The sequence below is a fragment of the Gekko japonicus genome, unplaced genomic scaffold, assembly GCF_001447785.1.
Source record: "Gekko japonicus isolate JY-2015 unplaced genomic scaffold, Gekko_japonicus_V1.1 scaffold228, whole genome shotgun sequence".
NCBI lineage: Eukaryota > Metazoa > Chordata > Lepidosauria > Squamata > Gekkonidae > Gekko > Gekko japonicus.
The window spans coordinates 1,044,682-1,062,959 of NW_015163609.1; the positions used below are offsets into that span (position 1 = coordinate 1,044,682).

Below are 18,278 nucleotides of genomic sequence, written 5' to 3' on the forward strand. Positions count from 1 at the left end.
ATCCAGCCACACCCACCTTTTGCTTCTTATTCTGTTTACTTTGTTGTCAAAACCCTGGGCTTTTTTGTAGCAGGAACTCCTTTGCATGTTAGGCCACACACCCCTAATGTAGCCAATCCTAATTAGTTTCTGCTGTTAGGTGTGGCCTATTATGCTAATGCGTTCCTGCTGGGTGTGGCCAACTCAGGAGCCAGCCGGAACTCCGTTCCTGTGTGTCCCTACCCAAAAATAGCCCTGGTTCTGACAATGGCCTATCGTTGGTAGTTATTTGGGGAAGTGAGTGGAGTTGCATGCTATTTAAACAGGGCAGTCGCCCAGGCTTTTCGCTTTTTCTTCTTGCTGAATCACTAATAAAGGAGAGCTGATCACCCAGCTTGGGGTTGGACCATTTACGGAACCCAGTATTTAGTACAGTGGTAGGTTCTAACTAGAAGAAGAAGAGTTGGTTTTTATACCCCCATTTTTCTCTACCCTAAAGAGTCTCAAAGCAACTTACAATTGCCTTTCCTTCCTCTCCCCAGAACAGGCTCCTTGGGAGGTAGATGGCACAGAGAGAATTCTGAGAATTGTGACTGACACAAGGTCACCCAGCAATCTTCATGTGGAGGAGTGGGGAATCAAACCACATTCTCCAGATTAGAGTCCACAGCTCTTAACCACTACACCACGCTGGCTAAACCTTCTTATATTTTAATTTCTCAGAAAGAGATCTTTTCTACACTGATTTTTAAAAAAATATTCAGATGTTATTGATTGTTCGTTGACTCAAAGGCAGATGATTAATCAATGAAATTTTGGTAGTTGTATAACAGCCTCCCTTCTGATTAATCATTACTATTTGTTGGCTCTCTTTGAAGGTCTTCACTTGACTGGGTAATCTAAATGGGAGATGTAATGAACAATTTAGTCCTAAAGTATAAAATATATGTAGGTCAAAGTGCTAGAAACTGTGAACTTAAATACTTACTTTAACCTTTGGAATGTATATATTTCTTAGAGTATATTAATACTCAATATGACACTGGAACGTCAAAGTGGCCAGTTTGTTTCAACTTTAGTTTTAATTTAATTGTCCAATCATCATTTTCTTTGTAATCAGACATTCTAACACAGGACCTGGAGCCCACTGAGCTGCAAACTCAACAGGAAGTAATGTGACATCAGAATCATGTGCCAGAACGAGGAGGAACCAGAATGGTGACATCACTAGTTTTAAGGGTAGCAGACCAAGAGAGCCGGGGGCAAGAACCACAAGCCATGTACCATAGGAGGGGTACCACAGTGAGGAAAAAGCCAAGCGCTTTTCTTTCCACCATTTAAAGCACAATCCTAAACAGGGTTAAGTTGACTTCCATGGATTTAGAAGGGTATAACTCGGTTTAAGATTGTACTGCAAGTGATCTAATCTCACTGACAGGCTACTTCTGCTCCCAGTGTACATGCAAAGAAAGGCAGACTGTTTGGTACTTGCCTATACATGTGCATTAGCAGCAGCTCCTTCCAAAAGGCAGGAAAAATGGTGTCTCTCTAGCAGCTTGTAACCCAGCAAGGGGGGCTTTGTGTCCCACCTGAGGGTCTCAGATGAAACCATGGGAACTTCTGTTGCCCACCGTCACTCTGAGTGGCAGGGGGGAAAGCGGGGGCAGGAAAGCATCCTGCAGCATCATGATGTCATTTCTGGCCTTGTAACTGGAAGTGATGTCCCTGAATCACCAGACATGCTAGCTTTCACCTGAAACTCTATGGTTACCACAACATTTTGAGTGAATGTCAGAGCCTCCAGTGATGCAGTGATGTCATTTCCAGTTACAAGGCTGGAAATAATGTCATGCCATTGCAGGGTGCTGTGCCTCCGCCCTCCAAATTCTCCCAGGAGTTGCCAGCTGAGGTAACCCTAGTCCTAACCCATGGGCATTAACTGTTGTGTTATCCCATCCTATCACTTTCGACTACAGCTTGCTGATAACTGCTGAAATTGCATGAACACAAATTGCATGTAGTGTCAGACTTTTGCATATAGAACAGCTATGCCAAAGTGAAAATGCATGGTAGGTGTGCACAAGCTTGTATACTATTGCTGTTCAAGCACAGCAGTGATCACACAACCTTCCACTACATTCACATTGTTCCAGCTGAGGATTTCTGTTTTGGTAATCTCCATATTTATAAACAAGTATTAAGCAAAGGTGAGGAACTGATGTGGAATCAACTAACAGTGCCATCTACTGATGTTTTGAGGCTGTTATTATATCAGGAATGATATCCATACTACATTTTTACAGGTGTTCCAGGAGTATGCTGTGATGTTCTACATAACTTACCGCAAGCACTGAACACTGGGGAGCATTTGTATGATGGCACCCAAAGGTTAGCAGAACCAGTGTCAAAAACTACTTTGAAGGTTTGGGGTGGTGTGCCAATGAGGATTTCACCATAATACTGCACCTGAAAGACACATTGTATTAGAGAGAAATCATGGTACTTTCCCCCAGAAAAGTCTATATAGCTCTTGGTTTTTAGACAAAAATAATACAAAGGAACATAATATTATTCCTAATTTAAAAGAAAAAAAATGTACACATTTTAAAATAACATGAAATAAAATACACTGGAAAATCAATGGGCTTGATTATCCTAACTCTGAATGAATGTCAGCAGTCCGAATTTTAAGAGCAGCTGAAATATATTTAGCAACAGTCACAGAGGTATGGGTTATATTCCCAGAAATGAAATTAAGTAAGTGATAATTATCTGAACAATGAGGGAATATTCCAAGAAAAGGAATTTTCAGGAGAGCTCTATAACTACCACAGAAATTGCATAAGAAGAAAAGGTGTGTTAGGGTTTCAGGGACCTGAAGCCCACATAAAAAATTATTTTGGCCATGTGAGGTAAATCATGGTACTGCTGTTGATTCAAATTTCATCACAGCACATTCCATAGATCCCTATACAAACAACTCTTGGCCTCATTCATGTGCCGGCTCATAATCATATCAAACACTCACATCCTGGTAGTTGGTGAGGATGGTGGGCGCTGTTCTGTTATGGGGCCCCATGCCAGAAGAGCGTTCATTATTCTTCAGTGACAAGAAGACGTCTGATGCTTTCACACCCATCTCCTGCATTGTCTGTCGCATTGACAGCATTTTCTTGAGTGAAATCCTGAGAGGAATGAAGAAGAGCATTAAAAATAGTGGGCACTGATCAGACACAGTACTGTTCTGTAACATAGGCAGGAATCCACAAATATTGCAGGGTCATGTGGAGCAATCAGAAGTTACCTAAATAGTGGCTACTCCTTCAGTATTAACCACTGCATTTTTTAAGAAAGTCAACAGCAACACAGGGATTGTCTCTTTCCAATTAGTGTCAGGCTACATCTTGTGCTGGATGTGTCATTGGTAGGAGGAGAGATTAGAAACACACACATACTATATCCACCATAACTCCACTGAAAACCCTGCAACCAGGAAATGGGTGCAAAAGGGATGCTCTTACTTTGCCTGTTTGGAGATGGAAGCAAGTAAGCTGCTGACTACTAGAAAAAATGGTTGGCCAACCAAATTTGTAATAAACCTCTGAATATGCATATGCCTGGCAAATGATATGGCTCCTTTTCATAATCTATTTTGGATAGCATCATTGCAAAAAATTATGAAAATGGGAGTGGTGAGTGTAGAAAGGATGGTTATAAATCACCTAATGCATAGATCAAAATAATATAATAAAATGAACACCCAGCTCCTTTTCTTTTTGTGTATTGCATTCTGCTTTGCTCAAAAGATCGTATTGAGCTGAACAAACTCTGTAAAGCCTTGTTCATGCAAAACATGGATTTGAAGCGATGTTCAGGCTTTGCTGCAATAAACCTTCCTTATTACAAACAAGTAATCCACACAGTGTCCTGACCTGGATGGCCAAGGCTAGCCTGATCTCAGAAGCTAACTAGGGTCTGCCCTGCTTAGTACTTGGATGGGAGATTACTAAGGAAGTCCAGGGTTGCTATGCACAAGTTGGCAATGGCAAACCACTCCTGTTTCTCGGTTACCTTGAAAATCCTATGGGGTCACCATAAATTGTGGCACTTTCCATGCCCAAACTACCCATTAGAGCTTTTCTATGCCACTCAGTTACTCTAGATGGCAGCAAATGCTTGGGTTGGGAAGCAATTTTCCTTCGTTAATAAAATTCAGTTATTTTATTTCAAAAGTATAGGATAGTAACTAAAGAATATTATTTGGTGGAGAATTCTTTTGTCACCTTATGTTTCCTGTAGCAAAACTATAGAATTTTGTATTCCTTACACTCCCAATATTTCAAAGGAAAAATACTTCATTGGTCCTTGAAATGTGTGTATTCTCTCCCCTGCCATCTCGATCACAATCTGAATCTGTTATCCTATTTGTAAGTCCATCTTTGATTCTTAGAGCCAACTATTGTGTCTTATTTTTACACCCAGATTAATCTCCCATATTTTTCTCCCACATGTACCATTCTGCACATTTGCTAGTTTCCACTGACAGAGAGAAGTCCAGCATGCTTGGCTGAGATGGGAAGGGGGAGCAAGTCAGTCTTGCAACTTCTATCCCCTCTACTGACTGCTGTGTATTCATCCGATTATCTCAACAGAACTTTTGTGCAAATATCTTGTGTGTGTGTGGCTTCTCCCAGATGATCTGAACTTTGAGAGTGTTGTTAGTGGATTTAGGTTGGCAAGAAGGTTATAAATGAGCAAGCCACCTCCAGAATGGTTTTGCATATATCAGTTTCAATTTAAATTTCATGTATACCTTTTTAAATTATGAATTTTATTTTTTCCTTTAAATCAATGTAGACGGCAGGGACCAACTCATTCCCAAATTAGTCAGTGACACGTTTGTGTTGCGAAGCTCCAGAGAATATTTGAGTATTGCCTCTTAAGGATTTCCTTAATGAAAATTATTCTTATGATATGGGAGAAAGGCAAAATTCAGCAGAGTAAAAGCAATCACATGTGTAAATTAGCTTAAAGAAAGTTTCCTAAGAAATTAGCAAGGGTTATATGAGAGGATTAAAACAATAAACAGTCTGACTGACTTCATCTTATCTAGACACTAGTTACTCTGTGATAGATTCTCTGTCCTGAAGGTAGAACAAAGGGAGGAAAAAGACACACACACCCCAATGCCTACATGCAAGATCTCAGGAACATCACCAAAATATTGATCAACCAATAGCCAGGCCAAAGGTCACTTCATTATGAATATGACCTCTCTCTGGCAGGATATACGTGCATGACAGCTCATTGGTTCTAAGCTAACTAACTTAGAATTAGCATATACAAACAAACAGGTTAACTCTTTCATGACTGAAGTAATTAAACCTGCAAACTTAGAGTCTAATTTAATTACACTTTCTGTTTTATCTGGTAAGGATGAAGTTTAGCAGGTGAGCAGAAATGGGTGTGGTTCAAGTATTTTTTTAAAAAGCAATGCTCAAATGTGTATTGGGGGAAACCCCAAATTAGAACGACAGTAAAAATGCTTGGTGAGCCAAAACAGCATTGCTTCTTTGTCTTCATATAAGGAACTCCAAGTTAACCAGAGCAGTGCTGATGGTGGTTATGGTGAAAAATATATCAATTCACTTCTTTGCCTCGAATGGGTAATAAATTCCAGGTGATCATCAACATAAAGAGTGATTTGCTCTAAATAAAAAACATTGTATCTTGTCTCACTTTCAGTTTATATGTATGATCAGTAGATGTGAGAGTCCATCTATATGCAGGCATTGCTTCTGGTACATAGTTGAGTTCTATGTTATTTCCTTCAAACTCTCAATTGCATGGTTCTTCATCTAGGCATTCAGGTTATACTAATACCTGCATGTGTCCCTCATGGGGGACATACAAGTTTCTAGGAAGAGCAGGGGGGGAGAGGCTGAAATTTAGAAAAGGGTTATCTGCCCCATACTATGGACAGCGAACCATCAATACTGGACACCAAAAATCAGTACTGAAGAGGAGACACTTGCTACTCCCAAATATACCAGTGCTGGAACTCTTACTTGTAATTATTGTTAGGTATGACATGACTAGTATACAAAGTATGCCAGAGCTATCTGCTAAGGTTCACTCTTGGGCTGCACAGCTCCTGGGTTGCACTGCCACCACCAGGCCCAGCAGGGCTTCAGGGCTCTGTAGCCACTGCCACCAGCCCCAGTGGGGCTCCCGGGCTGCACAGCCACTGCTGCTGGCCCCACAGGGCTCCTGGGCCACCACCACCAGGCCCAGCAGGGCTCTCAGGCCACAGCTGCTGGGCACAGTGAGTCTCCAAGGCTGCTATTGCTGGGCCCAGTGGGTCTTCTGGGCTGCCACCACCGGACCCAGCAGAACTCCCAGGCTGTGCCACTGCCACTGCTGGGTCCAGTGCAGCTTCTGGGCTCTGAAGATGACTGCTGGAGGAAAGTGTGTTTGCTGCGCAAGAGATTTAAGCCCCCCCCCCTGAATTTTTTTGAAGGTTTTGGATTCTTTCACAAACTTGAGAAGTCACTCAAGTTCACAGAAAAATCTGTTTAGTGCAAGTGTGCCCCCCTCCACAAATGGGGGTACACTTGAGAAACAGTATATAGAAAAGTTGCGACCCGTGATACTCATGGAGCGAATCCCTCCCTCCCTCCACTGCTGCTGATTCCCTCCTTATGGCTCAGTGGGGGTGGGAGACTTGTGGGGGGAAATCCCTCCCCCCATCGCCAAACAGCTCCAGGCTTCACTACCTGCTATGGAGCTCTGTGGCCTGGCCAGAGCAGCTGCCAGCAATGTTCCCTCTAAGGTGTGCAGTCTCGTGAGCAGAAATTTTACCCTGTGAGCCAAAAGTGGTGCTAGCTTTAAAACTGTGAGCGGGCCGACATTTTAAAAAAATGTATTTCAGTGTACAAACATACAAAACATAACATATAAACTATTATCATTTGTATTACAAGCCATATATTTATATTAAACGTATTTATATTTATATGGAACATATTTGTATTACTTATATGACTCTTTCAAACTATATTTTAGAAATCTCAAAGAGGTGTAGTTCAAAGATACACTACCCCTATACATGGAGGTTCCATTTAGCTGTCAGTATTGTTCCTTGTATCTCTGCACTGTCTAGAATATATAATCCAAGTTAGCACCTCTGCTTTCAAATAGTCTGATTTACTGTGATTAATTGTACAGGCAGCAATCCCAAGGGCACTTTCCTGGAAGTAAGCAGTTGGATAACACGAGACTCTATTTCTGAGTACCCCTGTTTAGGATTGGTTCCGAAATCCAAGATGATCAAATAGTTTGCTTACTGCTTAGAAGGGTTCTCCAATAATTCTCCCACTTGAACCTCAACCACTTTGAGCCAAAATAAGGCATATATTTGTGAACTTTTCTAGATGTCTTAGTCAATGAATCATACACAAAATTTGTTTTTGTAAGTTCAGGTTTTCAAGGAAGGTTAAATTTTAAATGTTGGAACACAACTACTCACACCATCCCGTGGCAATAAGATAGATCAGAAGGGGCATTTTAATGATGATTAGGAATGTATCTAGTGCGATAACACAACACTCATACCAATTCAGCAAATAGGCCAAGTTCTGCAGCATGCTATATGGCAGAAGAAAACAGAGGCAACCTCTGCCCGAGTTTATTCAGCTTAGGAGGCATTCCAGTCTCATACAATGAAAATTATATGCTGAAAGCTCAGCTACATGTTACAGTTCCTTCCATGCAAATTGTTCCTTAGGGCCCTTTCTGTGCAGGGGAAGATTGTGGAAGATTCATTGGTAAAATGTTTCTTCCTTCAGCTGGACTTAGAATTGGGCTGTTTTTATTTCATTTTCAATGTCACTGTTGTTTTTGGTCATATAGATTTTAAGACATTAGCTCTTCCAACCATAATGTAGAGTTAAGGAGGGACAATTTTTTAAAGACACTTTAATCCTAGGTCTACTTAGATTATGACATGATGTGCTTTGTGCAATTTTACAACAGCTTGAGTCTTTGGGTAAATGAGAAGCATCATAAATTGCAGGCTGCTTTCAAAGACACTTTAATTTTTGTCGGCATTATTGTAACTACAGTCATGAGTGTAAGATGCTCCCCCTCCTTTACCCACCCACCCACCTCTCCATCACCCCCCTTTATTGTTGCCCGCATTTGACAGTCACATCTCCACCACTCCAACAGTGGCTTTGATCACTGGAACACTTTGGACGGGAGAAGAAATAAAAAGACACACACACACAGAGCCCCTCTCTATTTCCACTAAATACAGTATTCCTGGCTCTCATTATTTCCAATGGGCCTTCAAGTGTTTCCCATTGTTTCCAATGGGCAATCCTGTTCTTCCTTTTAGTACATCCCTCAATGTGCACATTTATCCATGCTGCACCAGCAGAAATGGCCAGCTTTGTCACCTGGGGCTTCTTATGCAAAAAGAGATTCAGGATAAACTACTGAAATGTTTGTTTTTGTGGGCTTCCCCCCCCTTTCCCTAAACTGCTTCCTCTCCAAAGCCAGCCTTCCAGTATGGGGAACCATGAATACGTTGTATGTCCTCTCCAAAGCCTGAACTCACTTCCAACCGTGTCCCTTATTATCTTGCAAAGCCGGGATGGATCAAGCAATGAAAACCAAACATTGTTAAAGCCATTGCAATGAATTAAGAAATCATCCCGAAGGGCCCCCCCTTGCTTAAAAACGAGAGAAGCACAGGAACTCAGGATTCTATGCAAAGTCGAAGCAAAATCCTTTGCTACTATCTGAATGTACCATTTGGGGGGGGAGAGAAGGCTTTCCAAAGCCCCCCTTTCCCCCCCTTTCCTCTACATGAAGAGGAAATCAGGTGGTGACGGTGGCGTTTGTGTGTATTGCATTTCTTTTCATTCGAGTTTGAACTGGTCTCCAATCCAACACTGAATGGGCAGCTCTCTCACTCCCCCCCCCATCCTTACAAAAGTTCCTTCCCTCCCCACCCTCCTCTCCACATTGGAGGAGGAGGCAGAAAAGCGACAGCTGAGGAAAAGAACTTAGGCAAGGGGAGGAGAGTGAGAAAAGAAAGAGCAAAAGACATTTGGAAAATATTATCCAGTTGCTGCTCCAACTTGCTGAGGCCACTGCCGCTCTTGAGATAGAAGCTTCATTTAGCTCGGACCAAAGAAACTTTCCAACTGATGCAGCAGCTCTCTTAACTTTCTTGCAACTTCAGTGAACACCTGGAGAATGCGCTCGGGGTCCCGTCGCCTGCCCCAAGCCCACCATTTACTATTTGGAAGGCAGTTTTAGGCAGCCAGGAGCTGGCCATTTAGAGCCACTGAATCCCAGGGGGGGGAGGGAAGGGGGTCTTTCTGTGCATGGGTCCATTGGATCCTTGCCCTGCCCCAGTCCTGCAGGCAGCACCAGTTGATCCATGGCTTTCACCGGATAGGCAAAAGGAAGTGAGGGCTTTGGCTGGAGTCTACCAAGCCAGGAGGAGAGCCAGTTCCCATGGGGAACATAGCTTTGCAGGAGGAAAGCAAGACATCCCCCTTGCCCATGCCACAGGCTCCTCAGGGATGCAGTTGGCTAGGCAAGCCTTGGCTGGTGTGCAGCGACAGAGCTGCAGGTGCAGAGGAAGAGCCTTGTGGGGGGGGAGGAAGTGCCACGTGAGCAGCCCTGGTACACAAAAAGGGCTTCACTGGGGAGGCGCCCCCAGCCCCCTTCTCCCACCAGGCCCACTGCAGAAGCGGAGTCCCCCAACTCTCTGGTGCTTCTTGCCGCTGCCGCTTCTTCTTCTGCCAGGGGTGGGGTGGAGCAGGACTTAGGGTGAAGAGGGGGGCAGGGCGGCCTCGGAAGCCAGCCGGAATGCTGTTACGGCCCAAAAATAGCCTTGTGTATGACTATTGGAAATGGAACTTCTCACTCCTGCGCTGCGGTAAAAATTGCTGCAGCGGACGGGATTAATCGGTGTACCAGTGCAGCCTGGCGCAGCTTAAAGGGAACCTAGCTTCTGCGCTGCAGTAAAAATTGGTGCGCTGGGTGGGATTAATCGGTGTGCCAGCGCAGCCTGGCGGAGCTTAAAGGGAACCTAGGCTGCCAGTGTCCTCCGCTGGAGCAGCGCGGCTCTCCTGTCCTGCTGCCTGCCTGAGGAAAGTGCATTTTCTGAACCTGCACAGATAATGCTGCTTTACTTTGGGGGGATTTAAACCCCCCATGTATTTTTTTTTACATTTTCAGATTTTTCTGCAATTCTGCAGAATGCCCCAAGTTTAAAGAAAGATCTGTGGCTAACAGTACATAGATAAAGGGGTTTTTTTAGGGTTTTGATCCGTGTTCTAAATGTTCAGTATCTTGCACATATGTGCTATAGTTTCTCAGCTGTCAGAATACAAAAGAAGGCACAGAAACATGAGCTCAATATGCCCCTCACACCTATTGTTTGTGCCTCTAGTGTAGGTCAGGGGTTTCCATCAGGTAGCTCAGGAGTTACTGGTAGCTTGCCAGCTGGTTCAGGATAGCTCCCATAGTACGCCCAGGAAAAGATCACCAAAAGGTTTTCACTGGGCTTTTTTAAAAAATCGCTTTTATTTCATCAGATTTTCCTCTGTGTGGCTTAGTGGATAGTTTTGTCTCTAGAGTTCTTCATGGTCCAAATTCTGTTTCTAGGACAAAATAAAACTTGGTAACAAACCAGGTGGGGGGTGTAGCTTGGGAAATTTTCATTACTCAGACATAGCACACATTACAGGAAAGGTTGGTGACCCCCCCGGTATAGCAGAATACTTAGCATAAGCATTAATCTTCTCCTAGCAAGAAGAAAGTTCTTCTCTAGCACATCATCCAGAAGGATTAAAATCACAGTACACTGTGAAGCTCAGGAAGGTTATAGTGCGCTTATAAATCAACCTTCTTCCATGGCATTTTAAACTGCCTTTTTTTGTTTCTCATGCATGCACACCAGCAATGGAAGAAGGGCTCAAAAGCACTTTGAAATGGCATCTGTGAATGTGCCCAAGGTAAAAAGAAATGATGTTACCTTCGGAAGGCATTGCTGGATAAGCATAGGAAGCAGGCAACTACCGCAAAGGTACACCAGTGTTGCATTGTGCTGCTGCCTTTCATTGGTGGAACCTTCACTCCAGAGCTGTGTATCCTTGTATCTTCCTTGTATCAAGGAAGAAGCAAAACCCGTTGTACTTTTATAGCAGAACTTTCTGCATCTGAATGAGGCTTGTGCTAGATGGTCTTTGGGTTGGAAGGAGGAAATAAATCTTGCCCATCAAGGGGGGGGGGCACTTTTGAAGTGCTAACCTTAACCTTGCTTCCTTGCAAAGGGCAGCTTGGTTGACGCATGCAAATATGGGTGTGTACACACACACACTCACATTCACTCAAAATACATTGCTCAGCAAGTCAAGTCAAGATCCCACTAGATGTACTGTGGAATATGTTTAAAAATATACCCCCAAGTAGGTCAGTTTTGCTTTTTTAATTTCATAGAATTTCTTAGAAAACAGCTCTATGCTTCATACTTGGAATATGGACTCCAATAGCCTTGTCTTCAGATGAAGCCTAACATCAATAAAACAATAATGAAAAAACTTAAATCCAATCCCCTTTAGGGGAACAGTTTATTTATTTATTTATTTATTTATTTCACTTTTACCCCGCCCTCCCCGCCAGGCGGGCTCAGGGCGGCTTCCAGAAACTGATAAGCAGTATACATTTGACAGTGATAGAATAAAATATATCATTTAAAAACATAGACAAGTTAATATAAAACATTCCTTCGATGGCGATAAAAATAAAGTGCAGTTAAGGGACACATTCTGCGGTGCCACCACGCTAGGTCATATTGGATCGGAGTTCACACAGGATGCTGCTGGTTGGACGTCGCTCCTAGCAGAACGCCTGCCTGAAAGTTCTGTTTTCACGGCCCTGCGGAACTGTGACAAGTCCTGCAGGGCCCTGATCTCAGCAGGGAGCATGTTCCACCAGGTAGGGCCAGGGCAGAAAAAGCTCTGGCCCTGGTTGACACTAGGCGGACATCCTTTGGGTCAGGGATCGCCAGGAGATGTTGACTCTCAGAGCGTAACGCTTTTCAAGGCGTATATGGGAAGAGGCAGTCCCTTAGGTATGTTGGTCCCAGGCCGTATAAGGCTTTGAAGGGATCCGGTACTCAACCGGCAACCAATGCAGCTGACAAAGCACATGCCAAACGTGAGCCCACACAGGTGTCAACGTCAGCAGGCGTGCCGCCACATTTTGTACCAGCTGTAATTTCCAGATTCGGTTCAGGGGTAAGCCTGCGCAGAGCGAGTTGCAGTAATCAAGCCTGGAAGTGACCATTGCATGGGTCACTGTAGCTAAGTCCTGGGGGGAGAGATAGGACTTCAGTAGCCTGATCTGCCTAAGATGGAAGAATGAAGATCTGGCAACTGCAGCAACCTGGGCCTCCATAGATAAGGAGGCATCCAGCATTACTCCCAAGCTCTTCAGTAACTGGGAGTCACTCTGAGTTACTGTAAACAACTTTTTATCTTGACAATCAACACTATTAAGCAACTGATAGCAGTGGATTTTTCACCAATTTGTTCAATGTATTTTAATATGTAGAGCTGTTGTTCTAATGCATATAAATAGTTTATTATAAACTAGAAGTTGGCCATTATCCTAATTTAATTAAGCTAAACAATAGTCCCAATGGCCACCCTTTGTCTCCAACCTTGGAGAAAAGAGAGAAGCCATTGCAAGGCAAGCCCCTGAATTCCCATGTTGGCGAGGCGGTGGGCAAGGAGCTGATGGTCTACTGTGTCGAACACTGCCGACAGGTCTAACAACAGCAGCACTGCCATCCTGCCCCGATCCAGATGTCTCCGGAAGTCATCCGTGAGAGCGACCAGTACTGTCTCCATCCCATGGCCCGGGCGAAACCCAGTTCTGCCTTGTACTTGTCAGACTCACAGCCAACAATGAAATACACTCTTGCAGGAAGGATTTATTTTATTGAAGCCATGAAGTACTTAGAACAGCTTTTCTGTTCAGAATAACACAAAGGACTTGAGACTGGGATAATAAAGCAAGTTCAAAATAACATGGGCCAATAGTTACGGTTCCCGCGCCCGCCTTGATGGCTCATCTCGCGCTCAAACCTTGAGAAAGCAACCTCTGTAGCTAATTAAACAATTCTTCTGTTCTCACACTACTGTTCATTATAGACTAAGCAAAAAGCCTCCAAACGCGCACCACCTGTAGCTTTGGCTGATAAGGTTCCTTCAAAGCAACGCTAGCGTACATGGAAAGGAATGCAGTTGACGATGAGCGCTTGAGGGTGAGGGGGGACATGCGCAGCAGAGTCCAAGCCAGTTAAGGAAAGGCAAGATGGGGGGGGGGTGAAACACATCTCATATGCACGGAAAAGACATATTGGCAGCTTGCTGACAGTACTAAGCAGGAGGTAACACAAGATCGTTTAAGGAGTTCTCTCTCCTTTACTAAAGGACTAGAGAGTCCGCTGTGTCTGGACTCAGCTTTGCCATGCATGACTGCTTCCATATGAGTATGTGAAAATGTTCCCTTGTCATGGCACCAGCAGCAAACAAAGTGGGAATGAGTGGGAACAGCATCCATGTACCCCATTCCTATACCACTTGCTCTGCTGCCTGCCACCTCCCTCTGCACTCCTTCCTCACAGACTGTACACTAGCTTGTGCTTTGGACTGATCTTGTGGCACAAATTCCGTAAAGTTTGGTCACTGCTAGACTGTACCAGAAAAACAGATCTGAGGGCTGTCTGTATGGATAAATCCTTAGAAAATAAAGATTAGGGACCCTGTAAGTACAATGGCTTAAACAAATAAGACATTTTTTCTAGAAATGTGTGAAACCTATTCTTTTATTTCTATTGTACTTCACCCCATGGTGCTGAATAGCCATAGAAATATCACAGAGTGTCTTGGATGTTCTTGGATTTAGGAACTACAGGGGTCAATTAGAATGTGCATCCAAATGCAGAAATTGTCCTTTGCTTTCAAAATAGAGTTTCCAGCCTCCAGGTGCCGCCTGGAGATCTCCTGGAATTACAACTGATCTCCAGACTACAAAGATCTACTACTCTGGAGGAAATGACTGCTTTGGAGGGTGAGCTCTATAGCCAGCTGAGGTCCCTGTCCTCCCCAAACCCCGCCTTTCACAGTTTCTGCCTGAAACTTCCAGGAGTTTTCCAACCCTGGGATTGCAACCCCATTTCAAAGCAAAGGCCTTGATCCCAGTCAAGGTCCCATGCAGTTGCTTTTTAGAGTCAAATCATGGAACAAAACCTATTGAGGCAGACTCAGCATGGGTTCTGTAAGGGAAGATCTTGTCTCACTAACCTGTTAGTGTTCTTTGAGGGGGTGAACAAACATGTGGACAAGGGGGATCCAATAGATATTGTTTACCTTGACTTCCAGAAAGCTTTTGATAAAGTTCCTCATCAAAGGCTCCTAAGCAAGCTCAAAAATCATGGGATAAAAGGACAAGTCCTTTTATGGATCAAAAACTGGCTAATTAATAGAAAACAGAGAGTGAGTATAAATGGGCAGTTCTCCCAGTGGAGGGGGGTAAGCAGTGGGGTACCACAGGGATCAGTACTTGGTCCACTGCTTTTTAACTTGTTCATTAATGATTTGGAGTTGGGAGTAAGCAGTGAAGTGGCTAAATCTGCGGATGATACGAAGTTGTTCAGGGTGGTGAAAACCAGTGAGGATTGTGAGGCACTCCAAAGGGATCTGTCAAAGATGGGCGAGTGGGCGTCAACATGGCAAATGGGGTTCAATGTGGCCAAGTGCAAGGTGATGCACATTGGAGCCAAAAATCCTAAATATAAATACACATTGATGGGGTCTGAACTGGCAGAGACAGATCAAGAGAGAGATCTTGGAGTTGTAGTAGATAACTCACTGAAAATGTCGAGACAGTGTGTGACTGCAATAAAGAAGGCCAATGCTATGCTGGGGATTATTAGGAAGGGTATTGAAAACAGATCAGCCAATATAATAATGCCCCTATATAAATCAATGGTGAGACCTCATTTGGAATACTGTGTGCAGTTCTGGGCACCACACCTTAAAAAGGATATTATAGCTTTGGAAAAAGTGCAGAAAAGGGCAACTCGAATGATAAAAGGGTTGGAACACTTTCCCTATGAGGAAAGGTTAAAGCGCTTAGGGCTCTTTAGCTTGGAGAAAAGACGACTGAGGGGTGACATGATCGAGGTTTATAAGATTATGCATGGGAAAGAGCAGGTAGAGAAAGAGGTACTTTTCTCCCTTTCTCACAATACAAGAACCCGTGGGCACTCCATGAAATTGCTGAGCGGTCGGGTTAGAACGGATAAAAGGAAGTACTTCTTCACCCAAAGAGTGATTAACACATGGAATTCACTGCCACAGGAAGTGGTGGGTGCTACAAGCATGGACGGCTTCAAAAGGGAATTAGATAAGCATATGGAGCAGAGGTCCATCAGTGGCTATTAGCCACAAGGTATAGCTAGGGGCTCTGGGGCAAGTGATGCTCTGTCTTCTTGGTGCTTGGGGGGGGGTCAACAGTGGGAGGGCTTCTAACGTCCTGGCCCCACTGGTGGTCCTCCTGATGGCACCTGGTATTTCTGGCCACTGTGTGATACAGAGTGTTGGACTGGATGGGTTTTTGGCCTGATCCAACATTGGCGTCTCTTATGTTCTTATGTTCTTAACAATTTCCTATGTAGGATGGCCACCTGGAAGTCCAATGTACACAAATTGCATCCTTCTGTGGAAAAGCTGGGTCCTCACTGGAAAAGCAACATATGTCACTTCAATTGTTGTTTTGCAGTTTAAATGGAAACTAATAAAACTGGCCATGCAGCCTTCCCTGTGGACTTGGAGACCCAACTGATTAATCAGTTACTAGCAAATGCTTGTGGGAAGTGTACTCAATGATGACTACAGGATGTTGTAAGTGAAATTACCAAAGAAAATCTGAGGGGGGAAATTTTCAAATTACAATTGGAACAATTATCCTTCAAGGCTTGGATCCATCTTCTAACAAAAAGAAATTTTTTGTATAGCATCCACAGATTCTGATGGTCATTTATAGCCAGTTTGGTGTAGTGGTTAAGTGTGCGGACTCTAATCTGGGAGAACCGGGTTTGATTCCCCACTCCTCCACTTGCACCTGCTGATGTGACCTTGGGTCAGTCACAAGCTCTGGCACAGCTGTCCTTGAAAAAGAGCAGTTTGTGTCAGAGCTCTCTCAGCCCCACCCACCTCACAGGGTGTCTGTTGTGGGGAGGGGAAGGGAAAGGAGTTTGTAAGCCGCTCTGAGACACCTTTGGGTAGTGAAGGGCGGGGTATAAATCCAATCTCATCATCATCATCATCATCATCATATTGAGAAAAATCTTGTCTGGAGCTTTGTTGTGAAACCTGGATAAGCTGATATTGTCGATCTATATCAACGATGTTGATGATCAACATGTGGACTGAGGTGTCAGAAAGCATATTGGATAAGCCTGTCATGGGAGAAGCAATGAAGTTCAAATCAGATTTTGATGACTGGAGGAGTGGAGCCCCTGACAGAAGCTTTGGGACAGTTGTAGCAATTGGAGTTATACTTGTGTCATTATGTCAAGGAAACAGCAAACAGTCCCTCCTTCTTTTTAGTCAAGGCAACCTTTCACCTCTGGAAGCAATTACCAGGTCTCTGGAGTAAAAACATGTACTGAGAGTTGATGGCTGTTTTGAATTGATTGTATTTATTTTCCCACACACAGCCTTGGGCACAAAGCTTGTGAGCAGGGATTTTCCCAAACTCTTTTCTCTAAAACAGGTTAAAGGCCAGAAAGGTCAAGCAGGGGGTGGCACAAAGGTCTTTTAACGTAAAAGCACGGTGACTGGTCTGGTCTATGACAAGAGGAGTACACCAATGGAAGCACAAGCTCCTCCAGATCACAGCACTGGCTAGTATTGTGATGGCTGTAGGAACCTTTGGGTGAGACTTGTTATGTGACAAGGAGAGGCATGGGAAACACAACATACACAACACTTATGCCATCTTGTCCTTTATGTGTGTGCAGGCCTCGGTTCCTGACAGAGCACACCGGAGCACCGCTCCACCAGTCAGGAGCCCAGGGGGCGGGCACATAAGCCCCGCCCCCTGCTCCCACCAGCTATCAGTTGGGACACAGTGGGGGGGCCGAAACATTCCCCCGCCTCCCTGAGCCCCGGGGTGGTGGCCTTGGACTCGTAGGGGCAAATTCCACCTCTTGTGCGAGAGGTCATTCTGGCTCCCCCAGCTCTCCTTCAGGGCTCCTTAAAAAGTTATGGCCGCCGCTCTCAGCACCAGCTGCGATGCCCGCAGGGGAGCGGGGGCGGGGCAAAAAGTTCTCCTGCCTCCCTGAGCCCCAGGGGTGGTGGCCTTGGACTCGTAGGGGCAAATTCCACCTCTCGCGCGAGAGGTCATTCTGGCTCCCCCAGCTCTCGGGAGGGGCTCTTTAAAAAGTTATGGCCGCCGTCGCTGTTCTCGGCGGCAGCTGCAATGCCGGGGGGGAGGGGGGGCGAAATGTTCCCTTGCCTCCCCGAGCCCCAGGGTGGTGGCCTTGGACTCGTAGGGGCAAATTCCACCTCTCGCGTGTGATGTCTGAGCGGCGTTGCCTCCCTGAGCCCCTCAGACAGCACACTTGAGAGGTCATTCTGGCTCCCCCAGCTCTTGGGAGGGGCTCTTTAAAAAGTTATGGCTGCCATCGCTGTTCTCGGTGGCAGCTGCAATGCCCACGCAGGGGTGGGGAACGGGGCGAAGAACATTGGACCAGGGGGTGCAATTCTACGGGCCCCCAAACAGGTTGCCCCTACCCCCTTCATTGTTCTCTATGGTGGGAAAAAGCTCAGTATTTCTGTATACAGTTGTAGGGGCTTTATTGCAATGTGCTGTGGCCTGATATTATGTTCTTATTCCAGTATGGGGGGGGGGGCAATGGAAGCTGAGTGATAGGGTCTTTCCAAGTGATTGCCAGAAGTGAAATGCATCCTGGTCTTGTGTCTTACAGATAATCTTACAAATAGTCCTTTGCATTTATATCATGCTTTCAACTTTAAAAGGATCATAATGCTGATTGTGTTAACTTAGGCAAATCACAAGAGGTAGAGCAGGAAGGGTTGCATCAGTGCTTAGTTCTTGTGGCCCTTTCTTACACGCTCAGGCAAATGCTATTGCCACTTTGGGGCCAGGAAGCAATTTTTCTCCAGGCCAGTTTGGCCCCC

At 44.7% G+C, this 18,278-nt stretch overlaps 1 protein-coding gene across 1 annotated transcript in view; it reads right to left on the minus strand.

Annotated features, from left to right (window-relative positions):
- Positions 1-18,278, minus strand: part of REN (renin) — a 46,952-nt gene that overhangs the window by 23,834 nt on the left and 4,840 nt on the right. Inside the window, exons 2-4 of the mRNA XM_015407313.1 lie at positions 11,036-11,163; positions 3,008-3,164; positions 2,322-2,445 (exon numbers count right to left, since the gene is read on the minus strand). Of these exons, the coding sequence (XP_015262799.1) occupies positions 2,322-2,445; positions 3,008-3,164; positions 11,036-11,163 (409 nt within the window). The remainder of the gene's footprint in view (positions 1-2,321; positions 2,446-3,007; positions 3,165-11,035; positions 11,164-18,278) is intronic.